The sequence below is a fragment of the Geotrypetes seraphini genome, chromosome 1 (genome assembly GCF_902459505.1).
Source record: "Geotrypetes seraphini chromosome 1, aGeoSer1.1, whole genome shotgun sequence".
Lineage (NCBI taxonomy): Eukaryota > Metazoa > Chordata > Amphibia > Gymnophiona > Dermophiidae > Geotrypetes > Geotrypetes seraphini.
In genome coordinates, this window is record NC_047084.1 from 454,955,405 (window position 1) to 454,971,448 (window position 16,044).

At 45.4% G+C, this 16,044-nt stretch overlaps 1 protein-coding gene across 7 annotated transcripts in view; it reads right to left on the reverse strand.

Moving 5' to 3' along the window:
• The window catches only part of HUWE1 (HECT, UBA and WWE domain containing E3 ubiquitin protein ligase 1), a 779,197-nt gene that overhangs the window by 513,777 nt on the left and 249,376 nt on the right, over positions 1-16,044 (reverse strand). For all 7 annotated transcript variants that reach the window (XM_033921870.1, XM_033921880.1, XM_033921834.1 and 4 more), the window contains 3 exons: positions 13,221-13,466; positions 12,938-13,071; positions 10,686-10,786 (listed from right to left, as the gene is read on the reverse strand). In XM_033921870.1, the coding sequence (XP_033777761.1) occupies positions 10,686-10,786; positions 12,938-13,071; positions 13,221-13,466 (481 nt within the window). The remainder of the gene's footprint in view (positions 1-10,685; positions 10,787-12,937; positions 13,072-13,220; positions 13,467-16,044) is intronic.

Sequence of the window (16,044 nt, forward strand, 5' to 3'; positions counted from 1 at the left end):
CCTTGACAAGATATTTGTTGAGATATCTGAGATCCAGAATGGGTCGCAGGCCTCCCATCTTCTTTGGAACCAAGAAATATCAGGAGTAAAATCCCTGATCGTGCTGAGAGGGAGGGACTTCCTCGATGGCATTGAGGAGAAGTAGGGATTGAACTTCTTGAAGTAGTAGAGAGGACTGTGTTGGGTTTAAAGCAGACTCTCTTGAAGGATGATTGTGAGGAAGGGTGTAAAAATGAACATAACCCTGACGAATGATGTTGAGGACCCAAAGATCTGATGTAATGAGCTCCCAGCAATTGATATAAATCTGAAGTCGTCCCCCAATTGGCTGAGGCAGAGACTGGAGCAGAGGAATGATGGCTATGCTCTGAAGGAACATATCAAAAAGGCTGGGTAGGCTTTTGAGGAGCAGCTGGTTCTTTAGGCTATTGACGGGGCTGTTTCTGCCTACGAGGCGGAACAGGAACATTTTTAGTATATCTGTGCAGGTACAAAGAAGTAGATTTAAAAGGGCGAGCAGGTGGAGGCTTCTTTTTAGGTTTCACCAGCACATCCCATCTGGTTTCGTGAGTAGACAACTTTTGGGTGGCAGTGTCGGTAGAATCTCCAAACAGCTCATCACCAAGGCATGGAGCATTGGACAGACGGTCTTGGTGGTTAACGTTGAGATCTGAAAACCACCGACATAGCCGCCGCTCGAAAAGTGAGTTCAAAAGTGTCACAAGCGGTTCTCACCATATATTTACGAAGCTGTAGGACAGTAGAGACAAGATACAGAAAATTCTTAGCTTTACATGCAGGGATGCATTTTTTGAAAGAGGAGAACTGTTTGATGAGATGTTTCAGGTAGGAGGAAAAGAAGAAATTGTAATTTCCCACTATGTTCACCAACATTGAGTTTTGATAGAGGCGCCTGCCAAACTTGTCCCTTGTCCTACCCTCTCTACCAGGAGGAATGGACACATACATACTGGACCCAGAAGATTTTTTGCAATGTGGACTCAACCACAAGGGACTCATGGGGCAATTGAGGCTTATCAAAGCTCGGTAATGGTACTACTTTGTAAAGAGATTCCAACTTTTGGGGGGCCAAAGGCATGGAAAGGGGAGTCTCAAAGTTTTTGTAGAAAGTGTCTCTAAGGATGGCATGGAGAGGAAGCTGCAGCATTTCCTTAGGAGGAAGGTCATAATCAAGAGTTTCCAAATATTCCTTGCTGTATTTGGAGTCAGCTACCAAAGGAATATCCAGGTTTTTTGCCATCTGGCGCATAAACCTGGAGAAAGAAAGTTTATCTGAAGGAGAAGAGGCTCTGGTAGGTGAACGTCGAGGGGAAACAGAAGCAGAAGAATCCTCCTCTGTAAAAGATGGTAGCTCTGACTCAGAATCTCCCAATAAATCAGAATCTCTTAACCGAAAAGATGAATGTGGGATCAGTGTTAACGGCTCCATTTCGAAGCCTCAAGACTGGCGTGAGACCTTGCCTGACCATGCCGGTGTAGCCTCCCGGAACGTAGCTGAGGAGGTCCAGTGCCGAATTGGTGGAATGCTCGACTCCCGTGTCGAGGATGTCCACACCGGGGGAGTAGTACTTACAGGAGTGGTAGGTGCCTTGAGCAACTTAGACCTGGGTTCCTGGAGAGTCAGTGACAAACAGCTGCACAAGCGGGGATGGTACCAAACAGATGAAAATACTCCCCTAGTTCTTACCGCAGCAGGTTGTCAATCTTCTGCTTAAGGGAGAGGGCCGTTTGCTTTTTTGCCAGTATGGGTGGCTTAACTATACGGTCCAAGGATGAGGAGGCCGAAGTAGAGACACTCACCGATATTAGCACGGTGCGTTTACAGGACTTATGCGAGATCAGCGTGACTTGGCTCAATGCAGCTTTGACCTGCGTCCCGGAGGGGGAAGTGGAAGGCTTCTTAGCCTGCTTACCTAGAGATATGGTGAATTGCAACACCAGGCTTAAAGTTGGTGGATCCACCATAGTTGAAGATCTCGGTGTCATCTTGGTCAGTGTGGTCTTGGTCGGCGTGGGTCGTGTCAGAGATGAAGTTGGCTCCGCTTCCATTGCGGCACCGAAAAGTTGCTTCTGTTGGAGTAAGCGGCTCTTTAAGGTGTGCTTCTGAAGGGAAGAGCAGCAAGAGCAAGACTCGTGACAATGCTCGGGCCTCAGACACTGAAGGCACCAGTGGTGAGAATCGGTCACGGATATGGCCCGATCACAGTGACTGCACTTTTTGAAAAAAAAGATTAGAAAACAGTGACAAAAAGTCACAAACAGCAAGAGCAGAAGGCAGCAAAAATAGAAAAAATCAATGAACGTTGAACACGACTTCTTAGCTCCGCAGAAACTAAAGGGACCGAACGCCTACGTCGGGTAGGAAGGCACTCGCACATATGCGGGCTGATCGCAAACTTTCTAAACTTAAAGTTGCGATTCACTTTTCAAGTGTCCATACCTGGGCTCTGTCAGTGATATCACCATGTGTAAGAATATGCTGCCTGCTTGTCCTGGGATAAAAATGGTATATTCTTATTTTCAATTTTTGTTTTATTTCTATTTGTTAATTTGTAAAGTGGTGATTGTCAGTTTTTTCAAATTTACATCTACTATATTTATATTTTGCAGAGTATTAGGGGGCTATGTGTCGTCGTTTCTGTGGTGTTTCACTGTATGCAGTTTGGCTTCTTGGCGGTTAAGTTTAACTTTTATCTACATATTTCTATTTTTAGTTTGCTATTACTTATTTCATACTGGGTGAGAGTATCTGTGTGTATGAAAGACATGGTTTTCTGTTAGCGTTGACTAGCCTTGTTTGGTGAAATGCATCAGGCATGGTTTTTGGGAGCACCTTGAATAAGCCTGATTTGAATCTCCTTATTATCTGCCAATCTTCTTTTGTTTCATGTTAGATTCTTTGGTGGACTGCTTGCCTTGTTGTTTCGTTACAAGTTAATATACATGGTTGTTTAGATTTGGTTGTTTATACATACATATAGGTTACAGTTGGTCGACAGAGTGAAGCAGTTGAGAGGCGTTGTAAACTTGGTTATTAATATAAACATATTTCGGATAGTATTACTGCTTTACAATATATTTGAACACTGTTATATACTTATGGAAAGGGTTCAGAGTTAAAATCCTGAATAAGTAGGTAGGAAGGGGGATTTGTTCAGAAATGCTTGGTGGTTGCATAAAAGACAAACTGTGCATTGGTATGCTAATCTTTGTTTGTTTTGAATTAAAAAAACCAAACAAACATGTGGAAATAAAGAACTAAATAAGAAAACAGTTAAATGGGGACGGGGTAGGGCAGGGCTAGGGGGGCCCAGTGTATTTGTGTGCCTAGGGGCCCTCGAACAATTAATCCTGTCCTGCATACAATTTTCTTGCATAATTATGCCTATTTTATATCAAATTTTAACAAGCTATAGGTTGCATTTTATGTTTGCTTTAAATTTAAAAGACTTTTTAAATACAGGTTAGGTACAGGGCTAGGAGAAAAAACTTTTGGGATAGTGAGGGGATAGTACCAATATGATGGGGATGTGTGGGTACAGGAAATAAATGACTGAGGATGGTGTAAGGATGAAGTTACAAAGAGAAATTTTTTTTAAACCAATAGGAGGAAATATTTTTTTTCACTCAGAGAAGTTAGAATGCATTGGAAAAGGATGTGGTAAGAGCAGTTAATGTAGTTGGCTTTAAAAAATAAAGGTTTGGACAAGTTCCTGGAGGAAAAGTCCATAGTCTGCTATTGAGACAGACATGGGGGAAGTCACTGACTAGCCTGAATCGGTAGCATGGAATGTTGCTATTTGGGTTTTTGCCAGGAACTTATGACTTGGATTGCCCACTGTTGGAAACAGGAAACTAAGAAGGATCATTGGTATGACCCAGTAAGGCTATTCTTATGTTCCTAGAGGATGGAATAAAATTGACAGGACAGATGGGGATGAGGACCAGATTATATCCCTGTACATACCTCTACTCCCCATCTTCTTTGAGTCAGTCTATCACTTGCCCTCAAACACACACTGAACATAACAGCAGAAGCTGGCTCAAAATCCTCTTTAAAAATATATAATTTTTCACTAATCAACCTAGTTGGCCCTAACAAGGTCTTCCTGCTCAGCTCTAGACTGCACAGGATACATCATCTACCATTTGATGAAGAATAAGGACTACTGACTGGATGGAGGATTGCACAGGTATTTATAGGGTTTTAAATTATTGGTTTGCTGTCTCCATGTGTTGGTAGGAGTGCATACACCCACACATCTGAACTGGTCTGGAGGGATGTGGAAAGAGTAGGGTTAGAAATCTAGACACTGCAAACAGCGAAATAGGAAAGGGGTCATGAAAGTCACTTAAGAACTACTCCGCTCTTACTGTCATGAACCTCTGAAGCCCAGTGGTGAAAAAGCACAGTTACTTACCGTAACAGGTGTTATCCAGGGACAGCAGGCAGATATTCTTAACTGATGGGTGACGGCACCGACGGAGCCCCGGTAAGGACAATTTTAGAGTGATTGCACTCTAAGAACTCAGAAAGTTCTAGTTAGACCGCACCGCGCATGCGCGAGTGCCTTCCTGCCCGACGGAGGCGCGCGGTCCCCAGTTAGGATAAGCTAGCTAAAAAGCCAACCCGGGGAGGTGGGTGGGACGTAAGAATATCTGCCTGCTGTTCCTTGATAACACCTGTTACGGTAAGTAACTGTGCTTTATCCCAGGACAAGCAGGCAGCATATTCTTAACTGATGGGTGACCTCCAAGCTAACAAAAAGAGGGATGGAGGGAAGGTTGGCCATTAGGAAAATAAATTTTGTAAGACAGATTGGCTGAAGTGTCCATCCCGTCTGGAGAATGCATCCAGACAATAATGAGATGTGAAAGTATGAACTGAGGACCAAGTAGCAGCCTTGCAGATTTCCTCAATAGGAGTTGATCTGAGGAAAGCTACAGACGCTGTCATAGCTCTAACCTTATGGGCCCTGATAGAACCTTCCAGTGTCAGTCCGGTCTGAGCATAACAGAACGACATGCAAGCAGCAAGCCAATTGGATAACGTACGTTTAGAAACAGGATGTCCCAACTTATTTGGATCAAAGGACAGGAAAAGTTGGGGAGACAATCTGTGAGGCTTAGTGCGCTCTAAATAGTAAGCCAAAGCACGCTTACAGTCCCAAGTATGCAAAGCCTGTTCTCCAGGATGAGAATGAGGTTTCAGGAAGAATACAGGCAGGACAATAGACTGGTTAAGATAAAAGTCAAATACAACCTTAGGGAGGAACTTTGGATGTGTACGCAGAACCACCTTGTCATGGTGAAAAACTGTGAAAGGTGGATCGGCAACTACTGCATGTAACTCACTGATCCTCCTGGCAGAGGTGAGAGCAATAAGGAAGACCACTTTCCAAGTGAGAAATTTGAAATGAGCTGTGGCCAATGGTTCAAAAGGAGGCTTCATTAAGGCGGAAAGAACCACATTAAGATCTCCAGACCACAGGAGGGGACTTGAGAGGTGGTTTCACATTGAAAAGGCCCCACATGAATCTGGAAACCAAAGGATGAGCAGTAAGAGGTTTTCCGTGAACTGGCTCATGAAAAGCAGTAATGGCACTGAGGTGCACTCTGATAGAAGTAGATTTGAGACCAGAGTTAGACAAAGAAAGGAGATAATCCAACACTAGTTCTACTGCTAGTGAAGTTGGATCATGATGATGCAGAAGGCACCAGGAAGAAAACCGAGTCCACTTCTGTTGATAGCATTGAAGAATGGCCGGCTTCCTGGAAGCATCAAGAATAGAACGGACAGGCTGAGAAAGAAGTGAATGAGCCGAGGTCAGCCCGAGAGATACCAAGCTGTCAGGTGCAGAGACGGTAGGTTGGGATGTAGGAGGGACTGCTGATGCTGAGTAAGCAGAGAAGGAAACAGTGGAAGAAGTATGGGCTCCCTGGAAATGAGTTGAAGTAAAAGGGAGAACCAATGCTGCCTGGGCCACCGTGGAGCGATGAGAATCATGGTGGCTTGTTCCCTCTTGAGCTTGAACAAGGTCCGCAACATGAGAGGCAGAGGAGGAAATGCATAAAGGAATAGATTGGTCCAATCCAGGAGAAATGCATCTGCTGCCAGACGGTGAGGGGAGTAGAGTCTGGAGCAAAATTGGGGCAGTTGATGATTGTGAGGAGCTGCAAAAAGGTCCACTTGAGGAGTGCCCCATTGAGAAAAAATGGACTGGAGAGTCATGGGATTGAGAGTCCATTCGTGGGGTTGTAGAATTCTGCTGAGATTGTCTGAAAAGGAATTCTGCTCTCCCTGGATGTAGACAGCTTTCAGGAACAAATGGCGAGCTGTCGCCCAAGACCAAATCTTTTGGGCCTCCTGACACAATAGGCGAGAGCCCGTCCCACCCTGTTTGTTGATGTAGTACATTGCTACTTGATTGTCTGCACAAAGTAGTAAAACTTGAGGAAAGCGGAGATGCTGAAAAGCCTGGAGGGCATAAAACATCGCTCTGAGTTCCAGGAAATTGATGTGATGTTTCTTTTCCTGGGCAGTCCAAAGACCTTGAGTTTGGAAATCATTCAAGTGAGCTCCCCAGGCATATGGGGATGCGTCTGTGGTGATGACTAGATGATGAGGAGGCAGATGGAACAGAAGGCCTCTTGAGAGATTGTAAGATTTCAACCACCATTGCAGAGACTGTCGAAGAGACGATGTCACAGATATGTGTCGCGAACAAGGATTCGTCGCCTAGAACCACTGGGTAGCTAGGGTCCATTGAGGGGTGCGCAGGTGAAGACGTGCGAAGGGGGTGACATGAACTGTCGAGGCCATGTGACCCAAGAGTATCATCATTTGTTTTGCAGAGATGGACACCTGTGAGAGCACCTGTCGACAGAGATGAAGAAGAGTCTGAAGGCGATTGGATGGAAGAAACGCCCTCATGAGAACAGTGTCCAAGATTGCTCCGATGAACTGAAGCCGCTGAGTGGAGATGAGATGCGACTTGGGCAGATTGATCTCAAAACCCAGAAGTTGGAGAAATAGGATGGTCTGGTTGGTGGCATGAAGCACTTCTTGAGATGAAGGAGCCTTGATTAACCAGTCGTCCAGGTAAGGGAAGACTTGAAGATGGTGAGAGCGTAGAAAAGCGGCCACCACAATGAGACACTTTGTGAATACCCTGGGAGAGGAGGCAAGACCGAAGGGTAACACTTTGTACTGGTAATGACAGCGATTGATCATGAAGCGGAGATACTGTCTGGAGGCCAGATTGATCGGGATGTGAGTGTAGGCCTCCTTGAGATCGAGGGAGCATAGCCAGTCGCCCTGAGTGAGAAGAAGATAAAGTGTGGCCAGAGAAAGCATTTTGAACTTTTCCTTGACCAAGCATTTGTTGAGATTTCGGAGATCTAGTATGGGTCTGAGGTCCCCGGTTTTTTTGGGAACCAGAAAATAGCGGGAGTAGAATCCCTGCCCCTTCTGATCTAGAGGAACTTCTTCTATGGCGTTCAGAAGAAGACGGGATTGGACCTCCTGAAGGAGGAGGGAGGACTGAGATGTGTTCAAAGCAGACTCTTTTGGAGGACTTTGGGTGGGAAGAGTCTGAAAGTTGAGAGAATAGCCGTGGCGAATGATGTTTAGAACCCACTGGTCTGAAGTGATGATCTCCCAACGGCTGAGGAAAGTAGTAAGACGTCCTCCTATGGGTTGAGGCAGAAGGGACGATGGTGGAAGACTGGCTAGGCCCTGGAGAATGAAGTCAAAAGGGTTGAGTAGACTTCGGTTGTGCAGGAGGCTACACCTGTTGCTGCTGTGGAGCACGAGATTGTTGGCGTTGCTGCTGACGCTGGCATCTAGGCTGCTGAGAAGCAGATGGTAAGGGTCTAGCAGAGTAGCGGCGCTGATAGGACGATTGTTGGCGAAAGGGCCGAGCAGGTGGAGGCTTCTTTTTATTCTTTAGAAGTGTCCCAGCAAGTCTCATGTGCCGACAATTTATGTGTGGTGAAATCGAAAGTCACCAAATAACTCGTCCCCGAAGCAAGGAGCATTGGCAAGGAGATCCTGGTGGTTGATATCAAGCTCTGCAACCCTAACCCAAGCCAGACGGCGCATAGCCACAGCCATCGCAGTAGCCCACGAGGTGAGTTCGAAGGTGTCGTAAATTGAACGGACCATGAATTTTCTAAGCTGTAAGAGACTGGAAGTGTAATGGTGGAAAGAAGTCAGTTTCCATTCAGGTAAGTACTTTTCAAAGGAAGCCAGTTGTTGAATGAGTGCTTCAAAAAAAAGGAAAAATGAAATGCATAATTACTTGATCTATTGGCAAGCATAGCATTTTGGTACAAACGCTTGCCAAACTTATCCATGGCCTTCCCCTCTCTGCCAGGAGGAACAGAAGCATAGACACTAGTGCCCGCAGACTTTTTGAGAGTGGACTCAACCAACAAAGATTCATGCGGGAGCTGGGGTTTGTCAAAGCCTGGAATTGGAATGACTTTGTATAAAGTATCCAACTTGCGAGGAGCACCAGGGATGGTTAAAGGTGTCTCGAGATTTTTATAGAAAGTCTCCCTCAAAATGTCATGGAGGGGCAATTTAAGAAATTCCTTTGGAGGCTGATCAAAGTCCAAAGCTTCAAGGAATGCCTTAGATTTCTTGGATTCAGCCTCCAAAGGAATAGAAAGAGACTCACACATCTCCTTTAAAAAGGATGTAAAGGAGGAATGTTCCGGTTTAGAAGAAGGTTCCCGCAGAGAGGGGTCTTCCTCAGCTGAAGAAACCTCGTCCTCAGACAGCAAAGGCTCCTCAGAGTCATCACACAGATCAGGGTCCCGTACCTGAGAGCCTCGACCCCGGGAATCCGTTGTCGAAGGTTCAGCATGCCGGGTTTTGCGCACCGACTTCCCAGATCGCATAGAGGTGGTACCTGGAGAAGTTAGAGGTTGCCGGTGCCAGGAGTGATCAGACAGCAGTGGAGGTTCGGTCGTTTGAACAGCCCGATGGAGGCCTCTCGGTTCCACAGATAATACTGGCATGGAAGCCGAGTAGGCAGAATGGACCGGTACCGAAAGAGTGGAAGCCGACAATAGCGGCTGCTCCATGTCCGGTACCGGCGGCTCAGACCAGACTGGAACTGGAAGGTTCGGTGCCAACAGAGCAGGAAGGAGCTGCTGTAATTGCTCTTTCAGTTGGACTTGAAGGACAGCTGCAATATGGTCATCCAAGGAAGGCACCGGTATCGCTTTCTTTTTCTGCGGTACCTGCGGTGCCGCTCGACGCCCAGAGGATGAGGAGGCCGAGGAGGATGCATTCACCTCAATAGGGGCGGAGCGTTTACAAGGGCGCCTCGAGGTCGGCAGGACTGGACTCTCTGCCACAGTGACCGGAGGACGCTCCAAGGAGGAAGGCTTCTTAGCCGTCTTACCTGAAAGGTGCGACGCCGGAATGATGTCACGCGGCGTCGATGAAGTGGGCGCCTGTTGAGAAGCCGTCGATGCCGGTGTCGATGCTGAGGGATCAGCCATCGCGGCACCAAAGAGAAGTTTCTGTTGAAGCTGCCTGTTTTTTAAGGTGCGCTTCTTAAGAGTAGCACAACGGGTGCAGGTGGAAGCCCTATGATCCGGAACTAAGCACTGCAGACACCAATTGTGCGGGTCGGTCAACGAGATGGGGCGCGCACACCGTTGGCACTTTTTGAATCCTGGTTGAGAGGGCATGAAGGTAAATACGTCCTCCGCCAAATCGAAAGCAGAGGCTTCGATGGTGGCAACAGGCCCCGCCGGGGCGAACCCGAGAAAATAAAAGAAAAATTATCAATTTGATTTTTTTGGGATAGATAAACAAATAAAAAAAGGAAGATAAGCTTCCAAGAAGAAAAATACGCGAGTGGGAAGGCAAATGAAAAATCTTTCAATGGCCGTTGAAAAAAACGTGTCTTCTTAGCTCCGCGGAAATTAAGAAACTGGGGACCGCGCGCCTCCGTCGGGCGGGAAGGCACTCGCGCATGCGCGGTGCGGCCTAACTAGAACTTTCTGAGTTCTTAGAGTGCAATCACTCTAAAATTGTCCGTACCGAGGCTCCGTCGGTGCCGTCACCCATCAGTTAAGAATATGCTGCCTGCTTGTCCTGGGATAAGGCTGTTATACTGGGAATTTACAATATATACCACTACTACCAGGACCTGCCAGGAATGTGACGCTGAAACCGTGGATTGAAGACAAAGTTTTATTTTATTTTTCTTTCCAGCTTATGATTTATCTTTAATCTTATCTATTGTTTTGCCTTTTGTCTTTGTTTTGTTCTATTTCTATCATTTAAATTTCTCCAGAATTCTACTGTTCAACGGCTCCCCCTTCTGCTTCTATTCCTTTCTCTCCTCTCTTCTACCTTCCAAAGTATTTAGATCAATGCTGTCTTATTAAAATATTTATTTTATTTTTATTTTTCCTCTAACTCTACTTTTCACTTCTCTATTACCCTCCAGGTACTTTAGTTAGATTGTGAGCCTTCGGGACAGTAAGGGAATTTTTCAAGTACCTTTCTTATTTCTAATCTTAATGTATATTTTCTGTAAACCGCTTAGAACCTAACGGATGTAGCGGTATATAAGAAATAAATTACATTACATTACTACCTATAAAAATACCTCGGTCTCAACACACCATGCTCTTACCAGGTTTCTTGATTCCTTGCAGAGAATTGCTGGCTGTTTTCTCATCCTTGGGAACCAATTTCTGCATGTCTACCTGACCAAACTCACATCCAGAAGGCAAGCTGCAACAGACACCAAGAAATTAGTACTGGACTTCGAGGCCCACCAATCTTTCCCTAAACATTTCCCATGACCTCCTTGCAACAGTGAAGGCTAAAATCAAGGAATTTTCACAAGGATTTATGGTTGTCATTGCTATGCACAGAAGTTTTAGACCTCATTCTCAGACTGATATATCAAATATTTCAAGAACTGAATAGAAATGCACATCTGGAGAATGGTGGAAGACACCCACTTATTTTTTTAATCTTTAAATTTTTTTTTATTAGTTTTTGAAAATAAAGTTACATTCACACAATAACATCAAGATTACATCAACTATGCCATAAACAGCAAACTAAGATGAACAAAATATTGCAGCAATATACAATACAACAAATCCCCCATACCCCATCACCCCCAAACACCAGAGCTAATTCCCATGACTACAGTCCATCCCCAACAGATCAGAATGGTTAACAAGCAGTAGGGGATACTGAAAGAGCATGCAAAATGGCCCCCAATTTTTTCCAAGTAGAACTATAACACACATAAGTAAAGCGACGTTTAGCCACAGCCATCTCCATCTTCCCCAAAGACAACAATCGATTAAGCCATTCATCTGGAGTGGGAGCTAAATTGCTTTTCCAATAGTTCACTATCAAACACTTTGCCGCCACCAGACCTAGGCGAAGGAGCTTAGTGTGCCATTGATATTCCCTATTATTGTACAAACCCAACAAACAGCCTTGAGGTGTTTCTTCCACCGGACTGCCAATCGATTCGGCCAGAGTATGAACCACGCTCCTCCAAAATGGGTGTACTATCAAACAATCCCACCAGATATGTAAAAAGGACCCCTACAGCATTACCACATCTCCAACATTGATCAAGACACCCCAGGAAACATTCGGTGCAATCTCTACGGTGTATAGGACCACAGGGTCAGTAACTTGTAAGCATTCTTCTGAACCAATGCACAAGAGGATGCCCTATAGACCTTCCCGCATATAACCCCCCATTCTTTAGAAGTAAACAAGTGTCCAAAATCCCCCTCCCAATGGGTCATAGAAGAAAAATGAATATGAGAATTCCCCCTCCAGTACTGATACAACACTGAGAGCGGTCAAGGAACCTTCTGCAGGACCAACCACAAATTCTCAAAATGTTCCTGCCCCAGAGGTACTCTAGATCCCCATCCCTGGGCATGCATAAAATGTCGGATCTGATAATAAGCCAAATAGTCCCCAGCAGGCAACCCATATTTCCTCTGGAGCACTGCAAAAGATAGGACCCCTGTAGGCCACAATAGGTCTCTAAATTTAATCAACCCTTTCTGAGCTCATTGATGAAAGACTCTGTTATCCCTTCCCGTCAGAAACTGAGGTTCAGCTTGTATAATTGCCAGAGAGGACACTAGAGCCCGTGCCCGGCACCACAACATCATAAGATGCCTAAGAAAAGGATTATCAATGCTTTGGAGCCAGGAGCGCTATGTACCAGAGACCCAAAGCTTATGTTTCAACAACCCCGGACCCCCACTCACTTGCTCCAACTGCACCCCACTTTTAAAGTCCCCGATTTCCCAATCCAGAAGTATTTTAATCTGGGTTGACATGTTAGATTAGGCACCCCTCTACCTCCTACCTCTCTAGCTGCCCATATCAACTTTTAAGATAATCTGGGAAGCTTCCTCTGTCAAATAAAGCTCTGCAGTTCTGACCCCAAACTCATCAATTCCGCAGAGGGCACCGGAACCGGCAATTTTTTGGAAAAGGAATAACAATCGTGGTAGAACATTCATCTTAACTACAGCTATCCGTCCTCACCAGGAAAGCCATAGACCATTCCACCGCTGTAAGTCACGCCTAATGTGCTGATAAATGGGAGGATAGTTCACAGCATATAGTTTAGAAAGATCTTTAGGAATGTGAATACCCAAATATTTAATCCCCTGCAAGGCCCAGCAAAAAGGAAAGTACCCCCGAAGCCCAGCAACCTCCAAATCAGTCAGCGTCAGATTCATAATTTCCGTCTTATCCAAATTTATTTTAAATCCCAAAACCTTTCCATACTCATCAAAAATCTGTAATAAGCGCAGTATGGAAGACAACCACTTATTAAGGGACATAAGTAGCAAAGCAAACCTGGGCAAAGCAATAAACCATTCTTACCTGTTTGGAGTGCAGAGGGACAGGAGGACAGTACTTTCCCATACCAGTGAGCAATAAAGCTGGCTTAGCTTACTCAACACATTCAATCCCAGCTGGGAACCCCACTGATTCACAGAGATGGCCCGGATCTCACTCTGCCATGAGAGAACAGAATGATCTACTTAGCACTTGCTTTTGCACTCAGTAAAGTGCTTTAGATCTCAAGAACAGTTGTAGCATTAAATCTCAAACAAAAAACAAATCCAAACACACAATAGATAGCAGTACTAAGGGAAGTTCATACCTGTCCAACTCTGCAGGTATGCACAAACATCATGATGTAGGCATGTGCTGCTGTCAAAGCATGAAGTAGAGGTGTAGCCTGAGCTGAGAGAGTAGCATCTGTTACATTCCCAGCATTGGCTAGCTCTCGTAGCAGAACTGAGCCACCAGGTGCCTCAATTGGCCTGTGAAGAGGCTCCAGGGATGACAGGATGCAATCCAGCTGCAGAAGACCCTCCTGCAGTACCTTGGGCTCATGTGAGAGAGTCTGAAATGGAGAACAAGTGTGCACAGTTGAGTACTACTACCCTAATACTAGTCACTTATATAGCACTGAAAGGCGTAAGCAACACTACATTTTGACATTTACAGATAGTCCCTTCTCGGAAGAGCTTACAATCTAACTTGGACAGACACACATGACATATAGGGCTGGGGATGCAGAATCCTAAGTGAGAGGAGTTAGGAGACAAAAGCACTCTCAAAGAGGTGGGCTTTTAACTGGGCCTTGAACACTGCCTGAGACGGAGCCCACCATAGGAATTTGGGCAGCTTGTGCCAAGCATATAGTGCAGAGCAAGGCAGAAGGGACGGAGTCTAAAGTTGGCAGTTGGAGGGAAAGGCACGGAGGGGGGTGGGAGACATAGGGGGAGATAAGTGAAGAGAGATAGTGAGGGGCAGCTGAGTGAATGCATTTGTAGGTCAGTAAGAGGAGTTTTAATTGTATTCAGAAATGAATGGGAACCCAATGAAGTGACTTTAGAAGAGGGGTAGCGTGAGTAGAGCGTCTCTCCTGGAATATAAGTCATGCAGCCGAATTCTGGGCAGATTGGAGTGGAGCGAGATGGCTAAGCAGAAGGCATGAGAGCAGCAAGTTGCAGTATTCTAAGCATGAGGTGATGAGGGCCTGGATAAGTGTTTTGGTAGTGTACTCAGAGAAAAAGGGTCGTATTTTGGTACTATAACAGAGCAAGAAATGGCAGGTTTTAGTGATATGTTGTATCTGAGCGGAGAGAGAGGAGTCAAAGATGACCCCGAGATTACAAGCAAACAAAAAAGGAAGGATGAGAGCATTGTCCACAGAGAAGGAGAATGAGAGAAGCGGAGAGGTGAGTTTAGGCAGAAAGATGAGCAGCTGTTTTAGCCATATTAAATTTTAGATGGCAGTGAGATATCCAGGCGGCAATGTGAGGTAGGCAGGCTAAGACACTAGTCTGGGTTTCAGTAGAGTTATTTGGCGCAGAGAGGTAGATCTGGGGTGGGTGGGGGGGGGGTGTCAGCATAGAGGTGATATTGGAAGCCTTCGGAACAGATTAGCGTTCCAAGTGAGCAAGTGTAGATTGAGAAAAGGAGTGGTCCCAGGACACAGCCTTGAGGTACACCAATCGATAGTGGGAAGGCTCTGGAGTGTCAATGGGTCCCAAGACTCCAGGGAGAGATCATCATTGCAGGCTATACCTCAGGAAGCTACCAGCACCCTCTTGCCCTGCCACAAACTCAGGATTAGGATACACTTGCTGTTCTTTTGTGCATGAATCCTCCTGGAAGGTTACTTTTTCTAAGCCACCTCTCACCCTTATGCTATTTTAAAATTTTTATTCTGTTTAAAACCTAAGCAGATTACATTAAAAGCAGTTTTGACCTTACAGCCCATTAATGTGTCAGCAATGTCTTATAGGCCTAGGCCTAGAGAAATTCTCCCATATCTAGGATAAATCTTACTAACCACTGAGTAGGCCTTGCTGAGGAAGTTTTGCAGTCACCTATATACTCCTCTCAATATTCTCCAGGCAGCTTCTCTATCCATCCACCCACCTCCATGGCTCCTGTACACCTTTTCCTTCTGATACTTTCTTTCCAAACTCTTTCCTCACTCCAATCCACTGAATTCAACACCATGTCATTCACTCTGAATTCACCACCTCACCTTCCCTTTTGTCTTCTACCTTCTTCTCAACCCTAAATCTTCAATATTTTCTTCCTCTCGTTCAACCATCTCCACTCTTTTTGTATGCATCTTGTCCGTGGAGTGCCCACACTCATGCCTGTCCTATTCTTGTCCGTATTCTCTTGCTCCTTTGTTTACTCTCAGCCAGGGACATCAATCACAACCCTGGTCCGTTGAACGTCTTTGGTTCAAATCTTGCACTCATGCCAAATTCCTTCTGACCTTCCTCCAGTCTGCTCTTTCATTTGCCAAACGGGACTACTATACCCATTTGACTAACTCTCTCAGCTTCAACCCTCACCGTCACTTTGCCACACTGAACTCTCTTTTCAAAGTGTCCTCACCTCTAACCCTCCATCAATTCCTCCCCTCCCCCATACTACAGCCGAATACTTCTATGACAAGTTTCATAAGATTAACCTTGAGTTCTCAACCAAGCCATCTCCACCTCTCCCTCCCCAGCCCACTCAGTCAACCCTCCTTCAGCCTCTGCCATCTATTCTTCTTTTCCAGAAATTATTTAAAAGGAAACTGCACATTTTCTTTCCTCCACAAAACTCATGACCTGCTCCTCTGATCTGATTTACCACCTGTCTACTATACACTCTTTCTTCTACTGTCACCTCCTCCATCTATCACTTTCCACTGCAACTGTCAAACATACTATAGTTACACCACTATTCAAAAAACCTTCACTGAACCCTACTTGCCCTTCCAAGTATCACCCCATCTCCCTCCTTGCCTTCTTCTCCAAGCTATTTGAGCATGCTGTTTACTGGTGTTGCTTTGACTTTGGAGAGGGTCGAGAATAGCTAGGGATGACAATCGGGCTTTAACCCCCTGCACCCTATGGAAACTGTCCTTGCTAAAGTCTCCAATGATCTGTTCATGGTCAGAT